This window comes from Urocitellus parryii, chromosome 6 (assembly GCF_045843805.1).
Source record: "Urocitellus parryii isolate mUroPar1 chromosome 6, mUroPar1.hap1, whole genome shotgun sequence".
Taxonomy (NCBI): domain Eukaryota; kingdom Metazoa; phylum Chordata; class Mammalia; order Rodentia; family Sciuridae; genus Urocitellus; species Urocitellus parryii.
In genome coordinates this window covers 174,896,462-174,922,914 of record NC_135536.1, presented here as the reverse complement: position 1 = coordinate 174,922,914, position 26,453 = coordinate 174,896,462, and the positions used below count along the sequence as shown (strand labels likewise).

At 54.4% G+C, this 26,453-nt stretch overlaps 1 protein-coding gene across 2 annotated transcripts in view; it reads left to right on the top strand.

Moving 5' to 3' along the window:
- Positions 1-26,453, top strand: part of Nol4l (nucleolar protein 4 like) — a 109,799-nt gene that overhangs the window by 66,172 nt on the left and 17,174 nt on the right. For both annotated transcript variants that reach the window (XM_077799776.1, XM_026402161.2), the window contains exon 5: positions 20,552-20,693. In XM_077799776.1, the coding sequence (XP_077655902.1) occupies positions 20,552-20,693 (142 nt within the window). The remainder of the gene's footprint in view (positions 1-20,551; positions 20,694-26,453) is intronic.

Sequence of the window (26,453 nt, the reverse complement as noted above, 5' to 3'; positions counted from 1 at the left end):
TTTTAGTTATAGGTGGACATGATACCTTTATTTTATATTTATGTGTTGCTGAGGATCGAACCCAGTGCCTCACTCATGCTAGGTGAGCGCTATTCCTCTGAGCCACACCCCAGCCTCTCCTGTGTCCCTTTAACATGTCCCCCTCAGGGTTTGGTGCTCCTGGTTCTTGGTTTGGTTTTGGCATTACCCTCTCAGTTCCTCTTAACTTTCTGGCACCTTAAGATACTCCAGGCTCATCTATATCTTGCCCCGCACCTAGAATCAGCCATTTCTCCAGGAGCTCTGCTTCCTTTTATTGGAGAATCATATTAAAAAGCAAGATCTAGGTGCCAGCTGAGCATGTTATTGGAGTGTCCTTTCTTTTACGCCCTGTCAACTAACAGAGCCAAAAAAAAAAAAAAAGACATGTTTTCATTTTTATTTTTTAAATTTGATCTTTGATTCATTTGGAAAGTATAATGGGATACTCTTGAGATTTGGATCCTGCTTAACCCTTTTGTCTCAGCATCTTTTATTAAATAACCTATTTGGGGGCTGGGGTGTGGTGCAGGGTAGAGTGCTCATCCAGCATGCAAGAGGCCCTGGGTTCTATCCCCAGCACAGCAGATAGTAATGATGATGACAATGATGATGGTGAGAAAAACTCTTTTCCCCATTGACTTGAGATGTCACATTTACAACTTACCAAATTTCTGTCTGAAGCAGTATCTATTTCTGTTCAGTCCACTGTCCTCTTTGACTCTTCAAGTACCAGCAGCATTGCACTGTGTTAAGATCATGTTTTTGAATCTAGTAGGAATGGGTCCCTTCATGCCCACCATTTTAATTAATTAATTAATATTTATTTGTTTTAATTAGTTATACATGATAGTAGAATGCATTTATATACTTTGATATATAGAAATAGGGTATAATTTCTCATTTTTCTGATGGTACATGCTATAGAATCACATCGGTCATGCAGTCATGGATGTACATAAGATAATAATGTCAGTTTTATTCTACTTTTTTTCAAAAAATATTTTTTAGCTGGGATATAGCTCTGTTGGTGGAGTGCTTGCCTCGAATTCACAAGGCCCTTGGTTCAATCATCAGCACGACAAAAGAAAAAAAAATCATGAAAAATATTTTTTAGTTGTCAATGGACCTTTATTTGATTTATTTATATGCGGTGCTGAGAATCGAACCCAGGGCCTCACACATGCTGGGCAAGTGCTCTACCACTGAGCCCCAGCCCCAGCCCCTCATTCTACTTTAGATTAGGTAGAGGGGAGTAAAGGCTGGGGAGGGGAGGGTACTTGGGGAGGGGAAGGACAGTAGAATGAAACAGGCATGCTGACCTTTTGTAAAATTTTACCGACTTGATACTTTGGGGAAAAAAATGTACTTCTTCCATGCCTAGACATGTTTACATCCCCTTCTTGGTGGAGAATCCTCCTGTAGAGGCCTGGCTTGCCTGGCCCTGTCAATTAAGCCAAGATGCTTTTTACCTCGGGTCTTTTTGTTCATCCAACAACCTGGGTGGACTGTGAGCTCAGAGCCCCACATTCCCCAGGCTAGCGCCCAGGGGCCCTAAACATGAACAACCCAGCATTCCTGTCCTCCTAAAGATGCGTCAAGCAAAACTGGGTATTTCTAAACTCAAGAGGAGAAAATTTCTTGGAAACTTTTTCTAGAAAGGACAGAGAAAGGCAAGAGCCCTTGGTGCACGCCTGTAATCAGGTGGCTGAGGTGGGAAGATCATAAGCTCAAGGCCAAATAAAAATGGTTCAGTCCCCACTATAGAGGGGAGAAGAAAAATAGGCAGGAAAAATTTCATTGTCAAACATTTTTTGTATGGAGCATTATTTTCATGATCAAAAAATGTTATGGAACATCCTCAGTGCTTTCCAGAAATTTGCTGCAACTGCCAGAGACTCTAAGAGAACAAGCATTCCTGCTGTTTTGCCAGGCAGCCTGGGCCCAGAGGAGTCTGTGTCTCTCCTTTCTTCCTGCTTCCCTGGAGCTGTATGGGAAAGAAGCAGAAAACAACCGACATCCTGTCTCAAGAGCCAGTTCCCTGATGGAGTTAGTAGATACCCCCAACCTGAAGGGCTCATTGTCCGTGCAGCTCCTCAAGGCCCTCCACCCCCAACACTGGCGAGGATGGAGGTGGCCTTTTAACTTCATTATCCTGAGAAAGAGATGCATGCAGGGTCCATGATTTACTGGTGCAGGCAGGAGAGCTGCCTGGTGCGGAGAGCAGAACCCTGCGGCCAGGCTGGCCTGGGAATGCTTTATCTGTGTCAAGGGAAAAGTTGGGATTGAGGTCAAGAGCCAATATTTGGGCCATCTTAAATGAGGGGAGCAGCTCTGTCCTCCCTGGGCTCTGACTGTAAACTGCCCTGCAAGGCAGCCTGGGTAGCTGAGATCCAACAGGAAAGGAGGCGTCCTTCCGGGCTGGGCCAGGAAGGAGCGGCTGGAAACATCCAGATGGCCACTGAACTGGTGGCGACCTTGTGACCCACCCCACCCCCGTCCCTGGGCCCAGCCTGACGGAGGTCTAGAGAGGATTTGGTATCTGTGGCGAAGTCATGTATTTTATTTTTTGCATCCTCCTCTTGGTGGACAAAAACTCTCGACTGCAGTTTTTGGGGGCCTCTTGCATCCAGAGCCAGTAGGATACTTGGGGAGGGGGCTTTCTTCAGCTTTCATGGGTGGTTGTCACTTTCTTCTGACACTTTCTTCTGATTGCATGGCTTTGAAGCAAATGCAGCTCATTTTGTGGCTGAGGCTCCTACTTGGTTCCTTTTCACATGGGGCCCAGACAGGCCTCTCCCCAGCTCGGAGGGGCCCAGAGAGGACCCTGACTCCATGCAGCTGGCGGTTGGGCAGGCAGGCGGTGGGGCTTTGTAACCAGACCTGTAGGGTGCAGGAGGGGTTCAGCACTCCAGCGGCTGATGTCTGGAGATCAATTAGAGATAATGGCTTCGGGTGGACTCAAGAAGCATGGCCGGCTCCTTCCTTGTTGTGATGGTGTTTACCTCATTAATAGGCTCTCATCCCCTTCAGGGCGGAGAGCACAGTGTTGTACTGTGAATTTGTGCTGCCTTCTTTGCTTTGCTCAGGGTGCCCGGGTGCAGGCCGTGGGCAGGCTGGCAGCTCTCTCACCCCATTCAGACCCTCATCCTGCCTATGACATGGCATTGAATCATTTTAGAGAAATTCCCTTCTTCATTCACTTGAAAAAATAATTTTTTTTTTTTTTTGGCACCAGGGACTGAACTCCTCCAGGGGCGCTTAACCAATGAGCCCCAGCCCCAGCCCTTTTTTGCATTTCATTAGAGACAGGGTCTAAGTTGCTTAGGGCCTCACTAATTTGCTGAGGCTGGCTTTGAACTTGCGAACCTCCTAGCTCAGCCTCCGGAGCTGCTGGGATTACAGGTATGCGTCACCACACTTGGCTCAAAAATAATTTTTTAGGTCTTACTATGTGCTGGGGACACGGTAGTGAAGAAGACAGCTAACACACCAGCTCTGGACACTCATAGGCTATGGAGGTAATCAATAAGTCAATAAGGAAAAAATATGCAGAAGTTTGAAGTTTGGGGCAGAGAATTAAAATTGAGTGAGATGGTAGATAGGGCTTCTGAGCCAGAGGCCTTTCTGAAGAGGAGGCATGTGAGCCAAGATCTGTTGACAGGAGGGGCCAGCCTCTGCGCATGGCAAGCACAGGCTCTCCAGGCAACAGAGACAGCATGTAAAGGCCCTGGGGTAGGACACCTAGGCAGCTGGGACGGGGATGAGGGGAGACATGCTTGGGATATGATGGAGCAGTCCTCAGGAGTCTGCTCCCAGGGGCTTGCTGGCTGGGTACAAACTTTGTTGTGTACGACCCAAAGCCTTGTGGTGCACCTTCTGCTACCAGAGAAGAGCAGGGGCTTAATCTGGGGATGGTGAGAGAAACAAGTGCCCGAGGGGGAGTGCTGCCACTCAGGCTCCCGGCGCAGCCCTGCCCAGCCGTCCAGCTTTCCTTTCTCTGTGACACAGCCTCCCTGTTATTGGATCAGTAGGTTGGGGCAGGCTGGCTGGAGCAGTTTTCAAATTATACTAGTTGCGCCTTTCTTCAAGGGAAGCTCCTCTGTGGTGGAAGCCCACTGGGTCGAGGGTGAGCAGCAGACAGGTGGTCGCTGGCACATCTGGGCTGGGGCCTGGCCCACCCACCTACCCCTCTCAGGTGGAGCAGCTCCTTCCACCCTTCCATGCCCCAGCAATGGGGCCAGGAGAGGCCTGAGCTTGGGTGGGGGTGCTGCAGAGTCGGGGAGAGGGCACAGCCCAGCACAGCCATGAACAGGGACGTCAACAGAGATGAGTACAGAGCCGGGCCTCGCTAGCCCACGGGTATTTGGAGCATTTCTAAGTGCCTCAAGAAAAATAAGACCAAGAGAGCAGATGCCCGTTAGCTGGGCTGCGACCCTGGTTGAGGCGGTGCCCACACATCTGGAAACCCTTCCCTCCTGCGGAGTTCACAGATGAGGGAACTAAATGCTGCTCTCCTCCCAGCACCACAGTCCGCCCAGCAGGTTCCCGGTCACAGCACCCCTATCCTCTTGCAGGAGCTGACACGCTAGAGAAAAGGCCACATGGAAGAGTATGGAGTCCTGTTTAGTCTACCCACAGAGAGGAGCCCTTGAATCAGTCAGGAATGATTTTGACTGCGAGTACCAAATTCTAGCTGACCAGAGAACAAAATATGAAGTTATTTTATCCTGATATAAGAAGAGCAGAGGACTCACAGGGAGGCTGGGGTCAGAGCTCTCGTGCAGGGCTGGTCCAGCAGGACTCCATGGGGACTGTGCTGCCTGCCAGCCCCAGCCCCTGAGCGCTGAGGGCCCTGTCAGGGAATGTGCTGGAGGCTGAGCAAAAGAGAAGGGAAGGAAAACCTCGGGGTGACCAGCAAGAACCTGCCAAGGTGGGTGTCAGATCAGAGCATGGCACTCGGAGTTCAGAGGGGCCTAGATGTGGGGAGGGTCAGCAGCATCTCTGTTGGGAGCCCAGGCACCTTTCCGCCTACTCAGTGCATGTGTACCCTTAAACACCCGGTGTCCGGGCGTCCGTGTCACCTCCTCTGAGGAGTCTTCCTGGGTCTACACCCTGAGCGCTTCCTTCTGAGCAGGTCTCAGCCCTATCAAGTGCAAACAGCAACCAGCTCCTGTGACCAGCATCAGATCAAGAAAACTCCGGTCGGGGCTGGGGATGTGGCTCAAGCGGTAGCGCGCTCGCCTGGCGTGCGTGCGGCCCGGGTTCGATCCTCAGCACCACATACCAACAAAGATGTTGTGTCCGCCGAGAACTGAAAAATAAATATTAAAAAATTCTCTCTCTCTCTCTCTCCCTCTCTCACTCTCTCTTTAAAAAAAAAAAAAAAGAGAGGAGAGAGGGAGAGAGAATTTAAAAAAAAAAAGAAAAAAAAAAAAAAAAGAAAACTCCGGTCACTTTCCTTATCTCCCTGTCCCTGCTGGCCTGCAGAGTCCCCAGAGGCAGTACTGCGTCTGCATCCTGCACAGCTGTGTCACCTGCACTTCTGCACAGGGAGGAAGGATCACTTGCCTAGAAGCATGCATGATTAAAAGCAGGGAGGGGGCCACACTGGGTGAGCTGGGGACAGAGGCGGCCAGTTGATCACAGCAGATTTCCCAGAGAGGAATCAAGGGAGCTAAGGTCTGCGCAAGGTCTGGAGGGCCAGCTGAGAAAGCCATAGCTGGAAGCTACTGGAAGTTTCAGGGTAGAAGAGTGACAGAACCAGAGACATTTCAAAGCAAGACATTTCTGAAAAGAATGATGAAGATGTAATGTTTACTTTTTGTTGTGGTTTTCAGGAGTGTTTACTTCAAGAAATTGGGCTCTTTTAGTTATATCCACAGTGAGAAATTTCTCTAGCTAGAGGAGGAACGAGGACATAGTATTGGACGGCCTCTCCTAGATTTCACCAAAGGTCCAACCAACTCTGAGGTCGCAGCCGGCTCTGCAAACAGCAACTAGTATGAAGAGTACATGGAGAGGTGTGCCCCCAGCCCCCGAGGGCTCAGCTCCAGGCACCTGCGACCACTTCCCTTGCTGCAGGCCTCCTGCTTTCTTTGGTTTGGAGTAGAGCCCCCTCATTTAGGAACCTTCTCCCTAGCTCCCAGCCCCTCAGGGGAGGCTTCGCTCCCTTCTCCAAGGTTGTGCTGTGACCCTTGTTTAATTGTCTTGGCTGTGATGTGGGAAGGGATAGTTCTTGGGGGCAGAGTCGGGTGCTAGCCTGACCAGATATTAACAGATATTTTAAAGCTATCATAGTGGGACAGATCAATAGAATAGAATAGACATGTTCCCAAAATAATGGGAAATTAGTACATGATGAAGATGGCATTTCTAATGATGATGATTTCTTCAAAAGGACAGTATTGAGGGCTGGGCTAGAGCTCACAGAAGAGCATTTGCCCAGCATGAATGAAGCTCTGGGTTCAATTCCCAACACCACAAAAGAAAGAAAAAATAAGTTTAGAAAAAAATGAAATAAACTAGACCCTCCACTTTCACTACTTAGATGAAAATGAATTGATGGAATAAAGATTTTGTTTGACAAATATATAAATGTTCCAGAAGAAAATATGGACAAGCCAGGTGTATGGCATACACCTGTTATCCCAGCAGTTTTAAGAGGCTGAAGCAGGAGGATCACAAGTTCAAAGTCAGCATGGAAAACTTAGTGAGACCCTGTTTCAAAATTAAAAAAAAAAAAAAAAAGCTGGGGATGTTACTCAATGGTAGAGAGTCTCTGGGACCAAAATAAATAAATAAATAAATAATTTTATCATCAAGCCATCAAAGCTGGAAAAGAAAGAAACTTTGTTTTGACTTGCAATTTAAAGCTCTTAACAGGAAAAAAAATTAACCAGATGATATAAATTTATAATATTTTCATATGGCAGGAGAATTCCTATCACAAAAAGACAACAGAAGTGGGGCTGGGGCTGGGGCTCAATGGTAGAGCACTTACCTAGCATGTGTGAGGCACTGGGTTCTATCCTTAGCACCACATATAAATAAATGAATAAAATAAAGGCCCATCAACATCTAAAAATATATTTTAAAAAAGACAACAAAAGGATAAGGTATTTGCAAATATATAAAAGATTTTATTCATCTCCAAAGAGATCTTTAACAAAAAACAAAAAACAACAATTCAAATAGAGCCGGGCTCAGTGGTGCATTCCTGTAAGCCCAGCAGCTCAGGAGGCTGAGGCAGGAGGATCTGGACTTCAAAGCCAACCTCAGCAAAAGCGAGATGCTAAGCAATTCAGTGAGACCCTGTCTCTAAATAAAATACAAAATAGGGCAGGGGATGTGGCTCAGTGGCTGAGTGCCCTGAGTTCAATCCCCGGTATTCCCCTAAAAAAAAATAATACCAACAATTCAAATAGAGAAATGAACAAGTTATTCCCGAAAACAAGGAATACAAGTAGGGGCTGGGGATGTGGCTCAAGTGGTAGCGCGCTCGCCTGGCATGCCTGAGGCCCAGGTTGGATCCTCAGCACCACATACAAAGATGTTGTGTCTGCCGACAACTAAAATAAATAAATAGATAATTCTCTCTCTCTCTCTCTCTCTCTCTAAAAATAAATAAATAAAAATAAAAGGCACTTATATGATTCCTTTGGAAAAAAAAAAAAAGGAACACAAGTGGTCAATAAGTACACAGTCCGCACAGACACGCTTATGCTCCCAGATGGAGGGAGGCAGAGGAAGATCTTCACCTCTGAGACTGGCAAAGATAAAAGAGGTTGTGGGTACCACTCGGGACAAGAGTGCAGTGAGGAGAGATTGCAGCCACTGCTGGTGCCGGTGGGCTGGTGCTGCATTCACACCAAGGGGTAGGACAGAGATTGGGACATTTTCAGTCCTAATGAGGAGGAGCAGGGAAGCTGCCATGTCTCAAGTACTCCCTCTGGGGAAGAGATCAAGCTTGTTTTTAATGACCAGCCTCTGAAATCACACACCCTGGCTACCATCCCAGTTATTGTGATAAGACGAGAGTTTGGAACCAGGAAGTGAGGATCATCAGGGCCATCTTGGATGCTGGCCGCCCTGGTTTCTAATTTTGAAAGGAAAAATTTGGTACCAAATGCTGGGTTAAACATGCCATCTCATGATCCACTTGTAGATGAGGAAAGGAGGCTCACAGAAGCTTAAATATGGCACCCAAAGTTGCTTTTCTAGAAAGTGTTAGAGCCAGAATCTGAACCCCATCCCATTTAGAGAGACCCTTTCTTTTTGTTTTCTTTTTGTGTGTGGTTTTTGTTTGTGGTGCTGAGACTTGAACCCAAGTCCTGACACTTGCTAGGCAAATGCTTTGCCACTGAGCCACATCCTGACCTTAGCTCGACCCTTTCTATTCTTCCTCCTCACTGTCTCCTGCTGCCACTCTTGCTGCCTTTTAATCCCATCTCCCCTGAGCTAAAGACATGATTCAGACTGCATCATCTCCACACTCTCAGAATGAGCTCCAGCAGCTCCACAGACCTGGCCTCGCACACCCTCCTGTGCTCATCTCTGGCTCTTCCTCAGCTCACCTCGCTCTAGCAACACTGGTCACCTTTCTGCACCCAGCTGTCAGCTTCAGTCATCTGGGGTCAGAGCACAAGCAGGCTTCCCCCAGAGAGGAGCTTCCCTGGCCACCCAGTCCTCAGCTCACCTGTGTCCTTGTGTCTCCACTTCAGCCCTGGTCTCCTGACCCAGCCAGGATTTACACGTTGCATTGAGCTGTTATTTCTCTTTCGTCTCATAATTTAGAGCAGTCAGATTAATGACAATGAATGTTTTGAAAAGTCCAGGACTCTGGTATCATGGAGTCTCTCTGAATATCTGGTTGTCTCCTCATGATCAGATTCAGACTAACTATATTGGGGAAGAATGAGACCTGGAGTTGCTGCCAACGTGAGTGATGCTGTTTCTGTCATGTCCCTTCAGGAGGTGGCCACATCATGTCAGATGGCCCCACTCTGGGGCCAGCTGATTTGATTGTTTGGTTGAGAGGTGTCTGCTCAGTCACTCCATTAGGCAGGTACACTTTCCCCTCTGTCATTAACAAGTAATTCTTAATATTGGGGATAAATGGCTTTAAAGTGTTTTGAGATGCTTGAATGGTGTCTGCTCTTATAACACTAGGGGTGTTGTTCCTATAGCAGCAAGCCTCAGGGTCCCCTGACCAGGGCCCCACTTGCGCTTGTGAGAGGCTGCTTGAAGGTGCCAGCTCCTTGAGAGGCTCCCCAGAGCATGTGCCTTGCATCTGTTTACAGAAAGCACCCTCTGCAGCTCCTGGAGGTGGCATGAGGGCAGTGTCCCGCCCCCGCCCCCTTCAGCATGCAAGAGCAGCTGTCCTTGCCATGGGCTCCGCCCAGATTGGGGCCTGAAGAAGGGACACATACTGGGAGAATTAGTGGTCAAGAAACTAGGTCACCCAATTCCTTGTGGAGACCCATGCTGTGGCCACTTTAAGGAGAGGAGTTGCCCAGAGGCACAAGGATGCTGGAAACAACCAACACAAGGTTACTCTGGGAGTGGCAGCTCATTCAGGGACAGGGTCTGGGAGGTTGCTGTGTGCTGCAGCACAGGCACAGCCCCACCTCATGACAGGCCGCCAAGCAGCCAGGTTTCTCCAGGAACTGCTTTCTGTGGGTTAAATGGGGCTGGGGCTGTTTTATCTCAGTGATGGTGAGTTCGCATTTCATGCCTAGAAAAAATCACCGCTTTGCCCTCCTGAGGGGCACTAGCTCTCTTTTATTAATCAGAAAACAGGCGGGTTATCTGGGTTCAATTCCACCTTTGAACTTCAGTTGGATTTGGCTTTATATTTCAAGCCCAGATGTCCACCATGGCTGTGAAATAGTGACTCAGGCCAGGAGAAGTCAAAGGTCTATAGAAATGTGTTGGGAAGAGACAGGAAATCCTGAGCCTGAATTATCTGATTTTCAGAGTGTGGAAGGACAGTTCCTATCCTGGAAACACCCACATTTCTCTGGATGAACTGAAAAGAGTTCTGGCCACTGATTCATTCTAAAAATCATTACTGGGCACCCACATGTGTGGGTGTTGACTTAGTGAAGCCTGCAGACCACCACAGCCCAGAGGATGAGAAGTAAAGATTTAATGGAGAAAACAAGAGTCAGTCGCTTGAGATTGCATTTTGATTTCAGGAATAAAATCTTAAACCCTATTTTAAAAAGAAAGCATGGGACTTATATTGGCAGAAAAAAATCTTTAGTATGTGCAGAATGAAGTCTGCGTGCCCTTAATTTGAAATGTTGTCTTTTTTTTTTTAAATGGGTGAATACTGAGCTCGAAACCTGTGGTGGTGTACTTCCAGCTCACACCTGTAGAGGGAGCCTTGTCTACTTAGAGTGTTCACAATGCAAAGCTTTCAGAGGAAGAAAGAAAAAGGCTTTTTGCAGAAAAAAAGTTGGAGGGTTAAAGGCAGTCTGTTTCAAAATTGCAAACAATCGCGGTGGCTGTCTCATTTTCTTTTCTCAGCTGGTTCTACTGTGAGTGAGTTGTAGCGTAAAGAAGTCTGTAGAAATTACCTTTCCGCTTCGGATTCGACCAGAGGAACCAGGAGGTGGGATTGTTATTATTATTTTTGGTGGTGGTGGGGGGGGCGCATTTCCCCACAGAATTCCACAAGCGTATCTCTATCCCCGTTGAAACATTAGCTTTATCCGAACCTAATCTGTTGCAACAGGGGTTTGGATTTGAGAGGTGGGTGCGGCTGCCCCTGACCCATTTTCTCAGTCGGGGTCTAATTCTTCTGTTTGGGGACTAGCGTGTTACGTTTCAGGCCGAATCTGAGGTGGCCCGGAAGTCCAGGTACCTCATTCCCCACCCTGCTATATCCCATCCCAACCGTCTTCTCCTGCACCCGGGGAGAAGGTCTGTTTGCCAGGAAGATCGCATCTGTAATCCGCGTGGGTCTTCCGTCTCCTGCGGTACTGAGTCTCCGCGGACAGTGCGCGCCCAGATCTGGGATGGAGCAGCATTCTTGATATTGTCCTATGACTTTACAACTGCGCACCGTAAGAAGCCGGCACAGTGTGGTTTGGTGGAGCACAATAACCCGCCGAGTGGGGTGAGGGATGGCGGAGGGAGCCGGGAGGGAACTGGCGGCGGGCGCTCTAGGTCTCCGAAATGTTTGGGTCGAACAGGTGAGCGCAGCCTGGACACTTAGGCGCCTACTGGGGGACAGGGAGGAGGGGAGCAGGGGCGGTGTAAACTAAGTGGTGGGAAAGAGACAAAGGAAGAGTGAAGAGGCGAGATGGTGCGGAATAGAGGGAGGGCGAGAGGAGGGGAGGGAAGAGGAGGGGGCGGCCGAGGGGTAGCGCGGCAAGGAGCTCGAGCTTGAACTTGATCAAGAAAAGGGGGCCTTGTGGTGGGGGGGTGGGGACCCGACAGAGAGCCTGCCACGTGCCTGGATTTTCCAGGCCAGGGTCTCACTCCGACCTCCTGGGGCCGAGCCCCCACGCCTGGCAGCCCCGCCCAAGGAGGATCCCTGTCCCCTAGGAACCGGAGAGACCCGAGGGGGGTCGTGGGCTGTCCGAAGGCCCCGGGGCACGGAGAGTTCCTGAAGGTGCCTGAGTCACTTTCTTTGGGCCAAGTCTCCCTCTCTTGGCCTGAACACAGACAGACTGCCAGGTGCCCGCCCCCGCCCCCGGGACCCAAAGGCCTCCCAGAGCTAGGGGCAGGCACAGACCCCACAGCCTGCTTTCCCCGGCCCGGCCCCCCGCACGGATCTTCCTTTAAGCTCTTCTCCCTTAAGAGCGCTCTCCCCCCACAGAGCGCACGGCGGCGAGTCCAGCGCGCCCTTATCCCCCCCACTACCTGGCCCATTGCCCCCTCCTTCTTCCTCTTCTCCCCCACCCTCCTTTCTCCTCTCCCCTCTCCCTGGGTGCCTCCTTTCCCTCCCTCCGCCTCCCTCAGTGCCCACTCCTCCCGCCCGCCTGCCCCTCCACCTCCTCCTCCTGCTGCTCCTCCTACTCCCCCTGCGTGCGTCCTCCCTGCGCTCCCCTCCCCCCGGCCCCCGCCCCGTGCCCGGTCCCGCCTCCCCGTGCCCGGTGCCCCCTCCCCCTTCCTCCCTCCCGGCCGCGGCGCTGCCGCCGCCGCCGCCGCCGCTGCCGCTCGCCTGGGCCCTCCCCCTGGCCACCCCCGCCCCCGGGCCGGGCAGTGACGCGCCGCGGTGGTGCCAGCCCCTCTCCCCGGGCGGCCGCGGCGGCAGCAGCAGCAGCAGCAGCAGCAGCTGGAGCTGTGGGGCTGTCACCGCCGCTTGCCCCGCTCACTCGCGGAGCTCGACCGCCCGTCTCCGCCTCGCCGCCCGCCCAGGTACGGAGTCCGGCCGGGACCCGGCGATCGGGCCGTTTCCGGGCTCCCGACCGTCGCCCCCTCCTCCCGCCGCTGCCGCCGGCCGTTGAGCTGCGGTTAGGGGGGCGGGGGGCTAGGGGGGTTCCGGGGAGGGGGACTCAGGGGGAGCTTCCTGCGCCAGGGCTGAGAAGGGGGGCGCGGGCGAGCGGCTGCGCCCTGGGCGGAGTGGGCTGGGGCGGGAGGGGGGGTGGCGGGTTAGTATGACCGAGAGTGGGGGCCGGTGAAGGCTGACTCTGGGGGCCGCCGGGTGCCCGAGAGGTGTGCTTGGCTCCAAGTGCCCGGGGCTGCCGGGCGCACCCCACTCCCGGGCTGTGCGCGCCGCCGGTCCTGGGGGGCGGTGATTGTGTGCGCCGCGCCGCGGTATTGTGCCGCGGCCACACCGTTTGCAGCGGGCTGGGCACCGCGTCCCGGAGAGAAAGACGTTCGCTGGCGGCGGGGTGGGGGCCGGTCTCGGGTTGCCGCTGCCTCCGGGAGAAGGGAAGTGGACTGTGTTTGGGGATGTGAGGACGGGAAGCTTCGAGTGGCAGGGAGGGGCTCCCCGCCGCGGTGCGGCGAGTTGAGACGCGGTTTGCAGAGTTGAACCCACTTTGGCAGGCCCTTGTCCCTCCTCAAGGGAACCGGTGCCCCTCTCAGGTGCACCATCCGTGCGGAAGTCGTAGGCATCGGCGGCTCTCGGCGCAGGGGCACACTGGGCTAGGGGCAGCCGGCCGGCTGGAGGGCGCGCGCAGGGTTAAGTTGGATTTACACCTCCGCCCGCTACTCTCTGTCCTCTACCTAGTCCTCAAGGGCCGGATACTTTGGCTGGAGGGGGGCAGGGAGAAGGGAGATTTTTTTTCCCCCTTTAATTCCACCGCTTGGGTTCAGAAGTGACCCTACTCTCACTCCGAGCTGCCTTTGCCCCAGTCTGGCCGTCCTACCGGTCGCCCCTACCGAGCTGCGCTTCCTGGGGGAAGTTCTCATTAAGCCTCGCTAATTAGCATTATTCCTAGAGAAAGGTTAAGGTTAGACCGTCCTTTTCGTTATGAGAACCCCCCTCCCGCCCCAGTCCCCAGTCTGTTCTCCCTTCCTCCCTCCCCAAGAGCACAAAAGCACAAAAAGAAAGTGTGAAGAGGCTCGGATCAATGGAGAAGCCACAAACCCATTAATTCAAATGGAACCTTTTTCCCCCTCTAAAACATTGATTTTTCTTTCTGTCTGCTCTGAGGGGAGATGAATAACCTCCTGATTTCACCTGAAATGGTGTTTGGACTCTGTGATTTCCTCCTCTTTCTGAGGGTTGTGGCCTGAAATAGATTCTCCCTTGAGATAAAGCCCTACTTATCCCAGAATCAGCTGGGACCCCCTCCCACCCCACTTGCCAATCCCCCACACATGCTCAAGTTGTAGGCCTAAGGAGAGGTGTTGGGGGCTCTCATTACTTTTTTGGAGACAGCTTCTAATGATGAGACCAGGTCCTCTGTCTTGACCCCTGTAATATGCTGGCTTCGGGGCTGTGAGTTGGTCTGGGGAGAAGGCCCATTTATGGCTCAGGCCCCAGTGGGTAGTTTAACCCCCCCAGGTAGTAAATTACCCCTTCATTGGAAAGCCATTAAGGCCTAAATGTGTCCTTGAATAATATCCAGCTCCCATCTAATCCCCGCTCAGGCTGGGCTTGTTTTGTGAGTAGGATTTTAAGGCAGCACCTCCTGCTCCCACTGCCCGGTGGCTGGGTGTCTGAACCCCATTCAGCACCTTCCTGCCAAGCCAGAGCACCCCAGGATCTTCTTCCCAGTTGAGAAGGCTGACTTTGAGGAACTTCTTTCCTGGCCTTGGCCACCCTGGGGCAATGGGGAGCTGGGCCATCTCTGAGTTGCTCAAGAACTTTTTTGTCTTGTCTGGGTCCTTTTCTTGGAAGGACAGTCCTGCAGGGGATTAGCTCAGAGTGATTCCCCGCAGCCTTCCTTTTGGCTGGAAGAATCCTGCCTGCTGCAGCTCATCTCTCCAACGTCCCTTTTAAAGAGACCCCCGTTAATGGCAGGGACTGGGGGTATCAATGAGGCCCTCATGGTGAGGAATGCTGGGAAAACAGCCAGTTGCCTTTGCTTAGGAACAAAAGCCCATTTTACCCTCCATACACCAGTGGGAAGGTGTGGGAAATGCTCCCTCCCAGCACCCCGGCGTCCATTACAGCAAGGACAACAGAGCATGCACATGTATATGTGAGCACCGTTGTGATAGACACTGTGTGTGTGTGTGTGTGTGTGTGTGTGTGTGTGTGAGAAAGAGAGAGAGTGCGGGAGGAGAGGGAGAATACCTAAAGTGGGGTAGGTGATTGGCTGTCTCAGCCCACCCTGCTTCACATTTCCCAGAAGAGCTGTGCTTGTATGTATGGCTGGTGAGCAAAGGAGGCCTGGTAGCAGGAAGGAGTGGAATTGTGCAGGGAGTGTCCCTGGAAGGCTGGCCTCCTCCCCTGGTGGCCAGGTGGGCTTGGCATGAAGCAGCAGCCTCAGGACCCCAGGGACCCTAGGAGCTGACTTGGGACCACCTCAGTCACTCCTGGTGCAGACCCAACACAATAGGGATCTGAACCCTGGCTTCTCTGGATCTTGGGGATTTTCCCCTTCCATTACTAAGCCATCTGATGAACTGAAGTGGCTGAATTGGGGTCAAATGTGGTTCAGTACCTTCTTGGCATGTGGTGGTGTGCCCAGTGCTCGCCAACATGGAGATGAGGGGCCGAGTCATCCCTGGCCTGGCAAGGGCCCACAGGTGCTTGAGCATGCCGTGCCTAGCACTGGGGGAAAAACTGTGCCACTTTCCGCATCTTGGTGCCTACCCACAGCCGGTAGAGCTGGTGCTGGGGCAACTGCCCAAGCCTGGTGTTCCTTCCAGCCACCAAACAAACCTGGGGGCTGTACAGAGAGGGGTCTGTTTCCTGCCTGGCTCAGAAACATCCCCTCCACATCCCTGCCCCCACCGTCCTCTGAAACACACACCCAGGGCTCCTGGTCAGGGCTTAGGGCTTACAGTTGCACTAAATTCTCGACAAATCCTCCTCCTTTTTCTTTCTCATGTAAGTGGTAGAGATAGAGTTACAGCTCCGAGGAAAGGCCTGGAAAATATCGCGCCGGGCACGCCCCTGGATCCTGAGTCCTAGAGGATGCAAATGGCTCCACTTCAGAGGCACCAGGAGCCCAGTTCCAGAGAAATTGACCCCAGTTGTAAAATAATCAGGTTACTGATAGCAGCTCCCCATAGTTACAAGCCGTGGACACAGACCTGCTCCTCCATTCTGCTCTGGTCTCCCGTGTTCTCCTCCGTGGCTGGGCAGTGGTTGGTGCTGCTTGCCTACAGAGGAGGAAGGGCCTTGGAGCTGGGTGGAGAGAAGCTGAACCTGCCTGTGAATTTTGGACTGAAGATAAGAGCAGGGAGGGTTTGGTCAGCTCCTCTCCCCTGCCCTGAGTCACGGCTTCCAAGTTGGGGTGTGTCCCAAAGACTGACTAGGTGCTACCTGCCTGCCCAGCCAACTTCAGGGTTCTCTTTTCAGAAGAGCAGTTGGCCCTGTTGCCCTGTGACCCATGATGGCTCAGGCCCTGTGATGCCAGTTATATGATGGACTTTTATTGCCGGGTGGGTAAGGCCATAGGCTCCAGGGTGCCCTGATTTGTCTTACATCCAGGGCAGACCTAAGACAAACCAGGGGGACAGCTGCCTAGCCAGTCACACAGGGTCTGGGGAGAGGGGACCCACAAGCATGGATTGTATGCACCCTTCTATTTTCTGGTGGAAGTTTTATTAAAGTTTGTTAACAGAAAGGGAAAAAAGAGTGGCTCAAATTCCCTCGAGATTCTAGAAGGGAAGAACAAGAGGTGACTGGCTTGTGGCCTCTGGGGGAGAAGGGGAGAGCCTTGGGTCTCGGCAGAGGCCTGAGGCCTCTGTGCTCTCAAGCCTGCACTGGCTGCCTCCTGCAGGTCCCACGAGACTTGGGTGATGGGTTCAGAACTGTGTGTGCTGGTAATTGCCTGTGTAATTAGCCTGCTTCTCCAGCCTCGGCTGGCTCAGGCGTGAGTGGGTGACTGGAGGTACAGTCTGCCCCTCTGAGGCTGGGGGTGGGGAGCTTCATGGCAAGGACCTGGCTACAGAGGGTCTTGAGGAGTCTGCTTTCCTAGCTCAACCCTGAAAGTGTGGATGTTGAAGGTGTTTTTGTAAGTCTGGCCAAAACTTGGGGTTTTTTCCCCCCAGGAAAGTTAGGTTTAATAGACTTGATTGCTTACTTAAAAAATTTGCTATATCAGTCAGGATGTCAAGATCTTAGAACCACGTCTCGAAAGATTGGGGTTTGGAGCCGGGCATGGTGGCATACACATGTAATTCCAGCAGTTTGGGAGGCTGAGGCAGGAGGATCACAAATTGAAAGCCAGCCTCAGCAAAAGTGAGGTGCTAATAAGCAACTCAGTGAGACCCTGTCTGTAAATAAAATACAAAATAGGGCTGGGATGTGGCTTAGTGGTCGAGTGCCCCTGAGTTCAATCCCTGGTACCTGCCCCCCAAAATTGAGGTTTGGAGGCTATGGGAAAAGACCCTGATAACTGGGCAGAAATCCCACAGCCCCTTCCCCCAGTACCTACAAGTGGGTCAGAATGTCCAGCTGGTTCCTCTCCCAAGATGACAAGGTCTGAAGGGAAGGAGCCCCACCTTGGTCATCTGGGTCCCCAACACCAGCACATAGTAGCTGTTCAGTAATGTGTATCGACTCATGGAAGAGTGAGCGTGTGTTTCCAGCATGCACACGTGTCTAAGTATAGATGTGGCCTCCTTGCCCTTGAGTTCCCTTTTGGTCTCATCTCAGGCACTTTGTTGTTATGGAATCTGGTTCTTTTGATCGAAGGAAGCGTGGTACGGTGGCCTGTGATGTAGGCTTTCGCTCTCAGTGCAGACTTCCAGCATCCAGACCCCAGCTCCACCCCTGGGCTCTGTGCCTCTGTGCATTTGGGCAGGCCCCCTGAGCAATGACCGGATCAGGAGATAGGCCTGCCTCAGGTGCTGGCTTCAGAGGGCCCTTGGGAAGGAACCTCCTAGAACCCTTGCCTGATCCATGCGTGTGGGCATTGGATGCCCTTCATTATCAGGTGTTTTCGATGCCAATGTAAAAGAGCCCACCTCTTCCCAGTGAGACCTGTTAGGGCAAGGTGGGATGGAGTCCATTTAGTGGATAGGTCAGCAGTCTGAGCCAGAGAATCCCCAGGCTGGGGGAGGGCGAGCACTGGCAGCTGTAGGAAGGGGGAGCATGTGGCTGCCGTCCCACCAGCCAGGGCCCAGGTTTTCATATGGCCCCTGTTCAAGACCTGTGTGCAGTGGGACCAGAGTCCTTAATTGTCAAATTAATGCAGCTTCCTCATTAAACACCAGTGTCGTGCCAGGCAGTTCAGTTGATTCAACAAGTCTTGCTGGCCTTGTGGGGAACTCAGAGCACATGTAGGCTGGTCCCCACCCTTGGAAGAACCTAGGGTTTTCTGGGGAAAGACAAGGCAGAGACCCATAACACAGTGACACTGTACAGCTGGGCTCGAGGTACAGCCAGGCGAGGTGTTCCAGAAGACTAATGATGGACCCTGCGTTGGAGTTGGTGGAGGGCGCGTGTGTGGAATTGGACAGGCCCTCTACAGGAGGGGGGCAGTTTGGGCAGAGGTTTGGAGACCGGAAGGAGGATGTGTCTGAGCCTTTGCAAGGCACACACTTGGCTCTGCCACTTGTTAGTCTGTGGCCTTGGGCAAGTGAGAGCCTTGAGGAGTCTCTGTTTCCTCATCTGTAGGATGAGAACTGTGCCCACCTAGTGAGACTGTAGGAGTGTGGGGTGAGCCAAGCAAGGGGAGCGCTGGGTGCCTGAAGAGCTTGGGCTTCTGGTGACGTGGACTTGGCCAAGTGAGGCCTGAGCATGGGTGATTTCGGTGCTGCTCCTGGAGGTCCTGAGCCCCTCTCTGCTTAGTAGAATGTTCCGCAAGCCTCTGAGCTACAGATGATAGGGACAGCTCACCCAGGGTTTTGTGCACCGTGGTAGAGGACACTCCTGTGTGGCTCTGCGACCCCTGTGTGCTCACCCAAATCCAACCACAACAGCCTTGCCATTGCTCTTGGGGATCCAACAGCACAGCTCATGCCTGTAATGCTGTCTGTGGGTCTTCCTGGCTTCCTGCAGCCTCTGCTCAGTGTGCCCTGAACAGGCTCTCTCTGGACCATGCTGGCAGGCGTGGCCCTGCAGGTCGTCTCCCTTCTTCCTCGGCTTTGTTGTGCTTTGTAGCCCTCATTACAACCGCTTTAGGTATTTTTCTGCTCATTGTGCGTCTCTTGCACTGGATGGGGGGGTGTCAGGAAGGTCAGACTTTGTTCCACAGCTGGATTCCCAGCACCTAGTCCGGTGCTTGGCTATAGCTGATATTCAGGAAATACTTGTTGATGAATGGATGGTGACTTTGAATAGGTGCTTCCAAATGTTCATAGGATACCAGTCTTTTAATTCATGCCTGTGCCACTGATGCCCCGGAGTCTTCCTACCTCTGCACAGAGCAGAGGCCCAAGGGAGAATGCCTGCGCCTGACTCCCAGAGGCCACCCAGCTCCAGCAGGGTCCATGGAGCGGCTTACCCAGTGCACTCGCTCTGTACCTCCAAAGGACACCCACCACCACCACCTGTCAGCCCCCATGCTAAAGTAGGGAAGAGTTCTGTGCTTTTGTACTCTTTGTGCAGAGAGAACCTTTGCACGCGCATATGCACTCCTGGGTAAGTGAACAAGTTTTGGGGGGCTGCAGACCTGAGCTTGAAGAGCAGGCAGCCACGGGAGGGAGCTGGACACCGAGTTCGTGGGGGGAGCGCGTGGGGGCGACGTGGGGCCCCACAGTACCAGTCCCAGCCCCTGTCCTCTGGACTCAGCCCAGAGGGTCCACACTGGCTGCACAGAAGCTGCGAATTCCAGGAAGCTCCCTGCCAGCCCTGTGTGGTGGGGGAGGAGTGGAGGCCATTCTCTAGCAGATGTGTCTGCCCCAGGGACAGCAGCGAAGAAAGTTCAAACCAAAGTGTTTGCTCACCATAAAAGAACCGTCTGTGCGGGGCCCTGTCTGTGAGGGGCCTTGGTGGGGAGGCTTGGGGGTGCTCCACCAGAGGTTCTTACTGGGCCCACAGAGGCCATTGTATCTTGCTGGGGTGCGGGGGAAAGGGAGGCAAGGCCAGAACTCTGGGTGTGGAGCTGCTGGGTCATCTTTCCTGTGCTTTACAGCCGGCTCCCAAACACAGTTGCTTACTGCTCCTGAAAGAGGCTGGGCCAGAAGGAGGTGGGGTCCCTTCCTGCTGGAGGGCTGGATTGAGAGGGCCCCGCCCCGGGGGTTCCCGGATGACTGGCCAAGGGCTCACACTGAAGCCAGCAGCTAGGGGAGAGGAGGCAGGCGTGGTCCTCTCCAGCAGGCCATCCGGCTGTTTGGAAGGCCCTGGCGGCCCCCCAGGCCCTTGAGCTGAACCCCCTTTGCTGTCTGGTCGGAACCCTGGCCCATTCCACCCCCTTCCTTCTCCACACTTCTGGGGCTGGCCTTTTCAGCTTTGGAAGCCACCCAAGAGCATATCTTTGAAGCACAGCAAAGGTTAGGAAGGAGGAAGACAGAAATGTCCTCTGGGTTGGGGGAGTGGGAGAAAGGAATCCCATGCATGCTCCAGGGGAGTCGGAGGCAGCCCTGGTGGAGGCAGCCGCTTGGCCTCCCTAGTGCCATTGCTGCCCGCTGGCCCTGTGCGGAGTGAACCCTCTTTCCCGGGCTGCAGGCAGAGAGCAGTAGCCCTTGTTTATAGCCTCATCTCAACCTGGCTCACAGGGAAAGAGCTGGGCCCTGCCGCCCACCCCACAGGATGCAGGCCTCTTAATTGTCTTCAATTACAGACAGCAGGGGCCCTCAGCCCTGGCCTTCGACAGGAACCAGAGCCCAGGCCACTTCCAAGGGGCAGGGGGAGCACCACCCGGCCCTCACTAAAAGGTTTGGGGGCTCCCTGTGCCCTCTAGGGCACTTCCCAATGCCCACAGGCCTCCGAGTCCACTCAAAGGCTGCCTCAGGCCCCACGAGAGCCCATCCCTGTTGAATGCCCGCCTTCTTTGTCTCTGCTCAGGATGAGACTTCTGTGAGCAGTGAAGATTTTGATATGAATGACTCCACATGGATGTCAGCTGACCCACACCTGGCCTCCAGCCTGAGTCCCAGCCAGGACGAGAGGATGCGAAGCCCGCAGAACCTCCATGGCCAAGAGGACGGTGAGTGCCCCTCGCGGCCAGTGGGGGAGGGGCTGGATTGTCCTGTGAGCAGCTTGGACAGACTGGGTGGTAGAATCTGGGCTGAGGCCTCTGGAGGTGGTACCACCATCAGAGTTTCCAACATCTCCAGGACCTCTATGCCCCCAGCCCCAAGTGACAGAGCAAGTCCCTCCTTCCAAAGATGAATGGGTGGAGCACACAAGGACTGTCCCCCAAAGGGCACCATGCGTGTTTGTGTGCTCAGATGTTCCTAGGCTCAAGGGACATGGATTTCAAAGTTGTCATGATTCGAGTCTGACCCAGAGTAGGCCAGCTTTCCAGCAATGGAAACAAGAGCTGTGTTACTGTGGCTCAGAGAGGAAAGGCAAGAGGACAGGTCACCCGGTGAGTGACCACATGTACAGTGTTCCCATATCCTCCTTGGCCTCAGTGGCCATCCAAGGCCCCCCAGTCTGCCTCCTCTGGCCTCCCTTGGAATAGAGACTTTCTTCCTGAGGGTTGGAGAGTTAGGGTCAGAGGTCAGATCCCAGAGGTCCACTCCAAGCCCCCATATGGAGCCCCAGAGGCTTGGGCTCTAAGGCCATGGCATCTGCCTCCCTTTGAAAGGGTTGTAGGCATGGGTGGCCCCTCTGCCCTGGTGGCTCTGACTTCCAGGGAGGAGGTGGGGTGGGGTGGGGGGATGAGTTAGAGCTGGCCTCAGAGAACTGGGGTGTAGGAGCCAGCAATTAGGTGGGGTTGAAGGTCGGGTCTGGATGTGGGAGGGAGGCACAGGGTTAAAAAGGGGTGTAATGTTAACTCTGCAGAACGGGTTAGCTGAAAGAGTAAATAAGGGGTAGAGCCACAGTTTGGGTCAAAGTTCGTCTCCATGGCGGAACCACAGGCCTGCTTCCCGCCACCCCTCCCAGCCTGAGTCTGGCTTTGTCTGGGAGGAGACCCAGCCTGCAGGTGGCCTGCGGTGTCTGGGCCAGGGGCTGGGGAGCGCAGAGGGTGGCTGTGCAAGGAGTGGGGTGCGAGGCTGCTGGGAAAGAAAGGGCTTTTGTGCCTTGATGCCTCGTGAGGTCAGCCAGACCCCCTCGTGCTGGGACCCTCCCGGCCACTGCCGCTTTCCAGCGTTCCCATGGGGGTGGGGACCAGGGTTGGGGCGCCACAGGCTGCCTGGGGCTCTGGGACTGGGATGTGCCCAGCAGCTGACCTCCTGCCTCAGCTGAGCTGATCGAGGGCCACACCCAAGACACACCAAGGGACTTGCCAGCAGTGCTCAGCCAAGGGCCATCAGTTACACACTCCCAAGAAGGAGCCCAGAACATTTTTCAGAAGCCCAGAGTAGGAACCCAGGGATGTGGCTCGGTAGTAGAGTGCTTGCCTAGCATGTGCAGGACCCTGGATCCTGGCCCCAGCACTGCTGCACCCCCCCACACACATACGCGCACCCCACAGCCCAGGAATAGGGCTGTATTCCCCCCTCACTCCCAACAGAATTTTGTGCTATTGTTCTCCACACCCTTTGGGAGTGTGGTCACTGACGGAAAAACTTCCCCAGCGACAAGGTGACATGTGGTGATCTGGGGTCTCAGGACCAGGCACCAGAAGGAGGAGTTTCTGTGGGGGGCCTTGCAGTGCTCTCAGCATCTGCCGCCTGCTGCCTAGATGTCAACTGAGGGCGCAGAGAGGCTGTTTCATTTGTCCTGTAGCTGCCCTCAGGAGCCTAGTGCAGGCCCATGCTGGTGGTAGCCCTCCTGGCCAGGATAAGGGGACGAGGCAAGCTGACTTGCTGACAGAACAAGGGTGTGTGTCAGGGACTGCCAGAGACAGAGACGGGAGGGTGATGTTGACCAGGATTCATCTAATCGGCCGCTGTATCTGGAGGCTGTGGGCTGATGTGCTGGCCAGAGCTAGCCTAGACCTGGTGCAGGGCATCGCAGGCCATGAGGAGGCTTAGCCGGCTGGTTTCTCTGCTGCCCTTTCTAGTCTTTGGGCCTGTTGGTGACCACTGTGTCTGCCCGAAGGGTTCCCAAAAGGGTTTGGCTGGGCATACCCTCAGCCTGGACTCCTGGTCCAGCCTTCCAGCTGTTCTCTGTGTAGAAATGAGCTGAAATCTGGCCCCAGGAATGAGTGCAAAGGAGACCTTCGGGAGCTTCAGGGTATTCTCATGTCCCCTCTTGTTACTGAAGGACTAGGGACTAGGACAGACCAAGCAGGTGACTGTGGTGGGCCCTGAACGCTGCACCCAGCCTTAGCCCTGCTCTTCATCCTGTAAGCTCCCCGAGAGCCTCAGGTCCCCTGGTGGGATTGGCGAGTGGCCTGGGGCCCTCAGTCCCCCAGGGATGCAGCACTTTGGAAAGATGGCTGTCTGAGGCCACACCTGAGCTTTGCAAGGTATGCACCGTGGCAGTCTGGCTTTTTACTTTGGTGAGTCCAGCTGCCGCCAGGTGGGTTACGCCGAGTCTTTGCTGCCCAGATGAGCGAACGAGCAGGCCTGTGGTGGGTGAGCCTGCCAGGTGGGTGCAGGTCACTCCTCAGTGGGGAAAGTGGCATCCTTTTCCTTTCAGTCCTGCTGACTGACTGCAGGCATCCGCCGCTGAGCCACACCCCAGCCTTGCTACATTTTGTTTTGAGACAGGGTCTCCCTAAGTTGCCGGGGCTGATCTTGAACTTGTGCTCCTCCTGCCTCAGCTGGATCACAGGTGTGTGCCTGGTTACAGACTGGGTTCTTTAAGAGGACAGTTCCCCAGTCAGAGCTCCCCACTCTTCCTTTCACCAGAAGGAGCAAGACGCCCATGGCCACGCACTGGTGGTCTGCACTGCCCCATCTGGTGGTGGGCGGGGCCTTGTTCCTTGTTCCTTTTCTTCCTCTGTTTTCTTTACTCTTCCTCCTCCTCCTCCTCCTTCTTCTTCCTCCTCTTTTTAAAAATCTTAGCATAGGCAGAGGAAGGCTGGGCCTTGACAGGGTCTGTTGACAGCCTGAGAGTGGACAGAGTGTGCGGCTCTGGCTCCGGGCAGCAGTCGTGCGGGTGCTGCCCATGTGGTGGCTCCTGCTTGTCCCCAACCCTGCCACTGCTTGTGAACCTTCTCTGCACAGACCTCCTGGTGGCATTTCCCACAGCTGCCACTGAGTTCCCATTCCTGGGTCCCTGGGGCAGGTGGTGGCAGTAGCCCCGAACTCCCACAGTGCTCCCTGGGTGGGTCTCTGGCTGCCTGTGTGGGAGGCTCTCTGGACCCGCCTTGCAGGCGAGGAGACAGCACAGAGGGAGATCTGCCCGGCCAGGGCCACCAGGGAAGCCCCAGGGCTGTCCCCTCTCCACCAGGGTCCCTGCCCGCTTGGCACCCCCTCCTGGCCCAGGGCAGCACAGCTGCTCCTGCCACTGCTCCCTGCCACACATGAACGAGGCCTCTGCAGACCCCCACTTGCCTTGGCTGCGGCTCTGGGATGCCTCTGTGCACATGGGCAGTGCTCAGAGAGACCCCAGCCCGGCTGCCTTTGGGTGTGGACAGAGGGTGCCTGAGTGAAGCCAGCTGCTAGGACGCCGGAGATGCATCCTGGCCTTGCCTTGTGGCTGAGCGCAGTCAGCTGTGGTGGTCGGCCCTGCTGGGGAGTTATCTGTTTGGCGCCTGTGTCCTCCCCTCAGTGACAGCACCCTGAGGGCCACGACCTGGGCAACACACAGCCAGGCACAGAGGAGCTGGGGAAACGGCTGCCGTGGCTGAGCGGCTGGAGCGTGGGGGTCACAGGCACAGGTGGGCCAGGTTCAGGTCAGGCGAGTGTCCTCACCGGCAGGGCCTCCTCGAGTCTCCTTGATGGGCTTTACCAGGCCTCCCTCTGCCCCTTCCTGATGGAAACTGTGGCGCCTGGACTCTGCGGGGGGGGGGGGCATCGAGGTGGAGAGCGGACGTTACTCACCCCCTGGGCAGACAGGAAGCAGCGCCAGGGACAGTGCAGGGTGCTGCTCACCAGGGGCCTGCCTCCACCTCCCACAGGATAGGAAGTGGGGTTGCTGCCACAGAGCCATGTGGAGCCCGGAGAGCCCCAGGCCTCTGGTCTGTGCCTGTCACATGAGGCTACTCTTCCAGCCTGGGCCGCAGGGACCCCTAGGACACTGAAGTATCCCCTCCATCAGGTCAGGATGCAGAGCCAGTGAGCTCCTGCCTGCTGACCAGAAGGTCTGGGTTCCCTGCCTGATGCTCCTGGCCCTGGTGCCTGGTACTGTGTCAGTCTGAGGCTGCGCAGAGGCAGTGAGGGTGCTGGTCTTTGAGGGCCCTTCCTGGGTTCAGCCACGGGGAAACTGAGCGCCATGCTCTGCTGGGTGCTGAGCCCTGTCCTGCCGCCCACCGGACACCTCCCTCCAGGAGTCTGGTTTGGTGGAAGAGGAAGCACCCGGAGGGTGGGCCCCACCAGACTGACTGCTTTCTTGTCATTTTAGATGTGCATCTTGTTCTTGGTCTTTTTTCCCAAGGGTCACATTCATTGTAGACAATTTAGAAAAAAATAAAGGAGCAAAAAAAGAAAAAATTAAAAATACCAATGTTCAGGGGGCACATTTTTCTCAGACTTTTTTGTGCACACGATCAAAGCTTTGTTTCCTTTTAAGAAGATGGGAAGTGCTGTAGCCACCCTTTCCCTGTCCCTGTCACCGTCACCGAGGTAGATCTGCCGAAGTCTTAAGGGTTGTCCAGTCTGCCCAGCAACTGGAGGCTGCCTGGCTCTAGCCCATCATGTGCCCAGCGCCGGCCCTGTGAGCACAAAACTGTGACTGTTCCTGTCCCACAGAGGAGGAGACGTCATAGAGGGGGAAGTAACTTCCCGACCAGAGGGAAGCGGGTCACTCTGGAGCCCATGTTTTGGCTGCTCCCGTGGAAAGGAACCCAAGTCCCAGTTTTTCTACAAGCAAAGCTATAGGACGCGTCCTGCTCAGCCCAGTGGCTGACCTGGGCTCCGTCCGCAGCCTGACCACAGGTGCTCAGCCAGTGGCTGATGCTGACGGGAGACCCAGAAAGGCCCTTAGAGGGGGCAGCACATGGGCAGAGGGCCTTGGGCAGTGGCATGTCTGTAGGAGGTCAGGAGGGAAGAGGATGCTGGGTACCAGGCCTGGGGGTCTGGAGCCACGTGTCTCCATATGTTTCCTATGACCCAGGAAGGCCACTGAAGGCCACAGCCAGGTGGGAGGATGGAAGGGATGAATGGAAGGGATGGATGCTGAGGGCCTGAGGTCTTGGTAGTTGTGGCTTCGTATAGGAGGTCTGAACACCAGGCAAGTTGCTCACCCTCTCTGAGCCTCACTTTGTCTGACATAACTTGGGTGGTTGTGGCGTTAATCCTGGTGTGGTGTCAGAAGACCAAGGCTTCCTTGAGTGGTGAGAGAAATGCTGGCTGGTCAGCTGGGCAGTCCCCTCAGGGGCAGGTTGGGCCCCGCCCACCTTGGGTGCCACCTTTCCTTTTCTCACTGGCTTAGGCCCCTATCCCTGGTCCCTGCAGGGAGGTGCAGGAAAAGCATGCCCCGTAGGACAGAGAGGCCTCCATCTCTCCCAGCTTCTCTGACCCTTCACAAGACCCACTGTCCAGTCTCGCCTCCTCAGCCCCCTTGGCCACACAGGGCCCAGGTCAGAGCCTCCTAGCTTCTGCCCTCAGTCCCCAGAGCCCTGCTTCTTTGGAAGGAGAGCCAAGCTGAGAGGGTTCTTGGTGACTGCCACACCTGGGCACTCACTACTTGCCCTCACATCCCCTGAGTTCCTGTCCCCCACCGCTACATGTCCAGGACCTGTCCA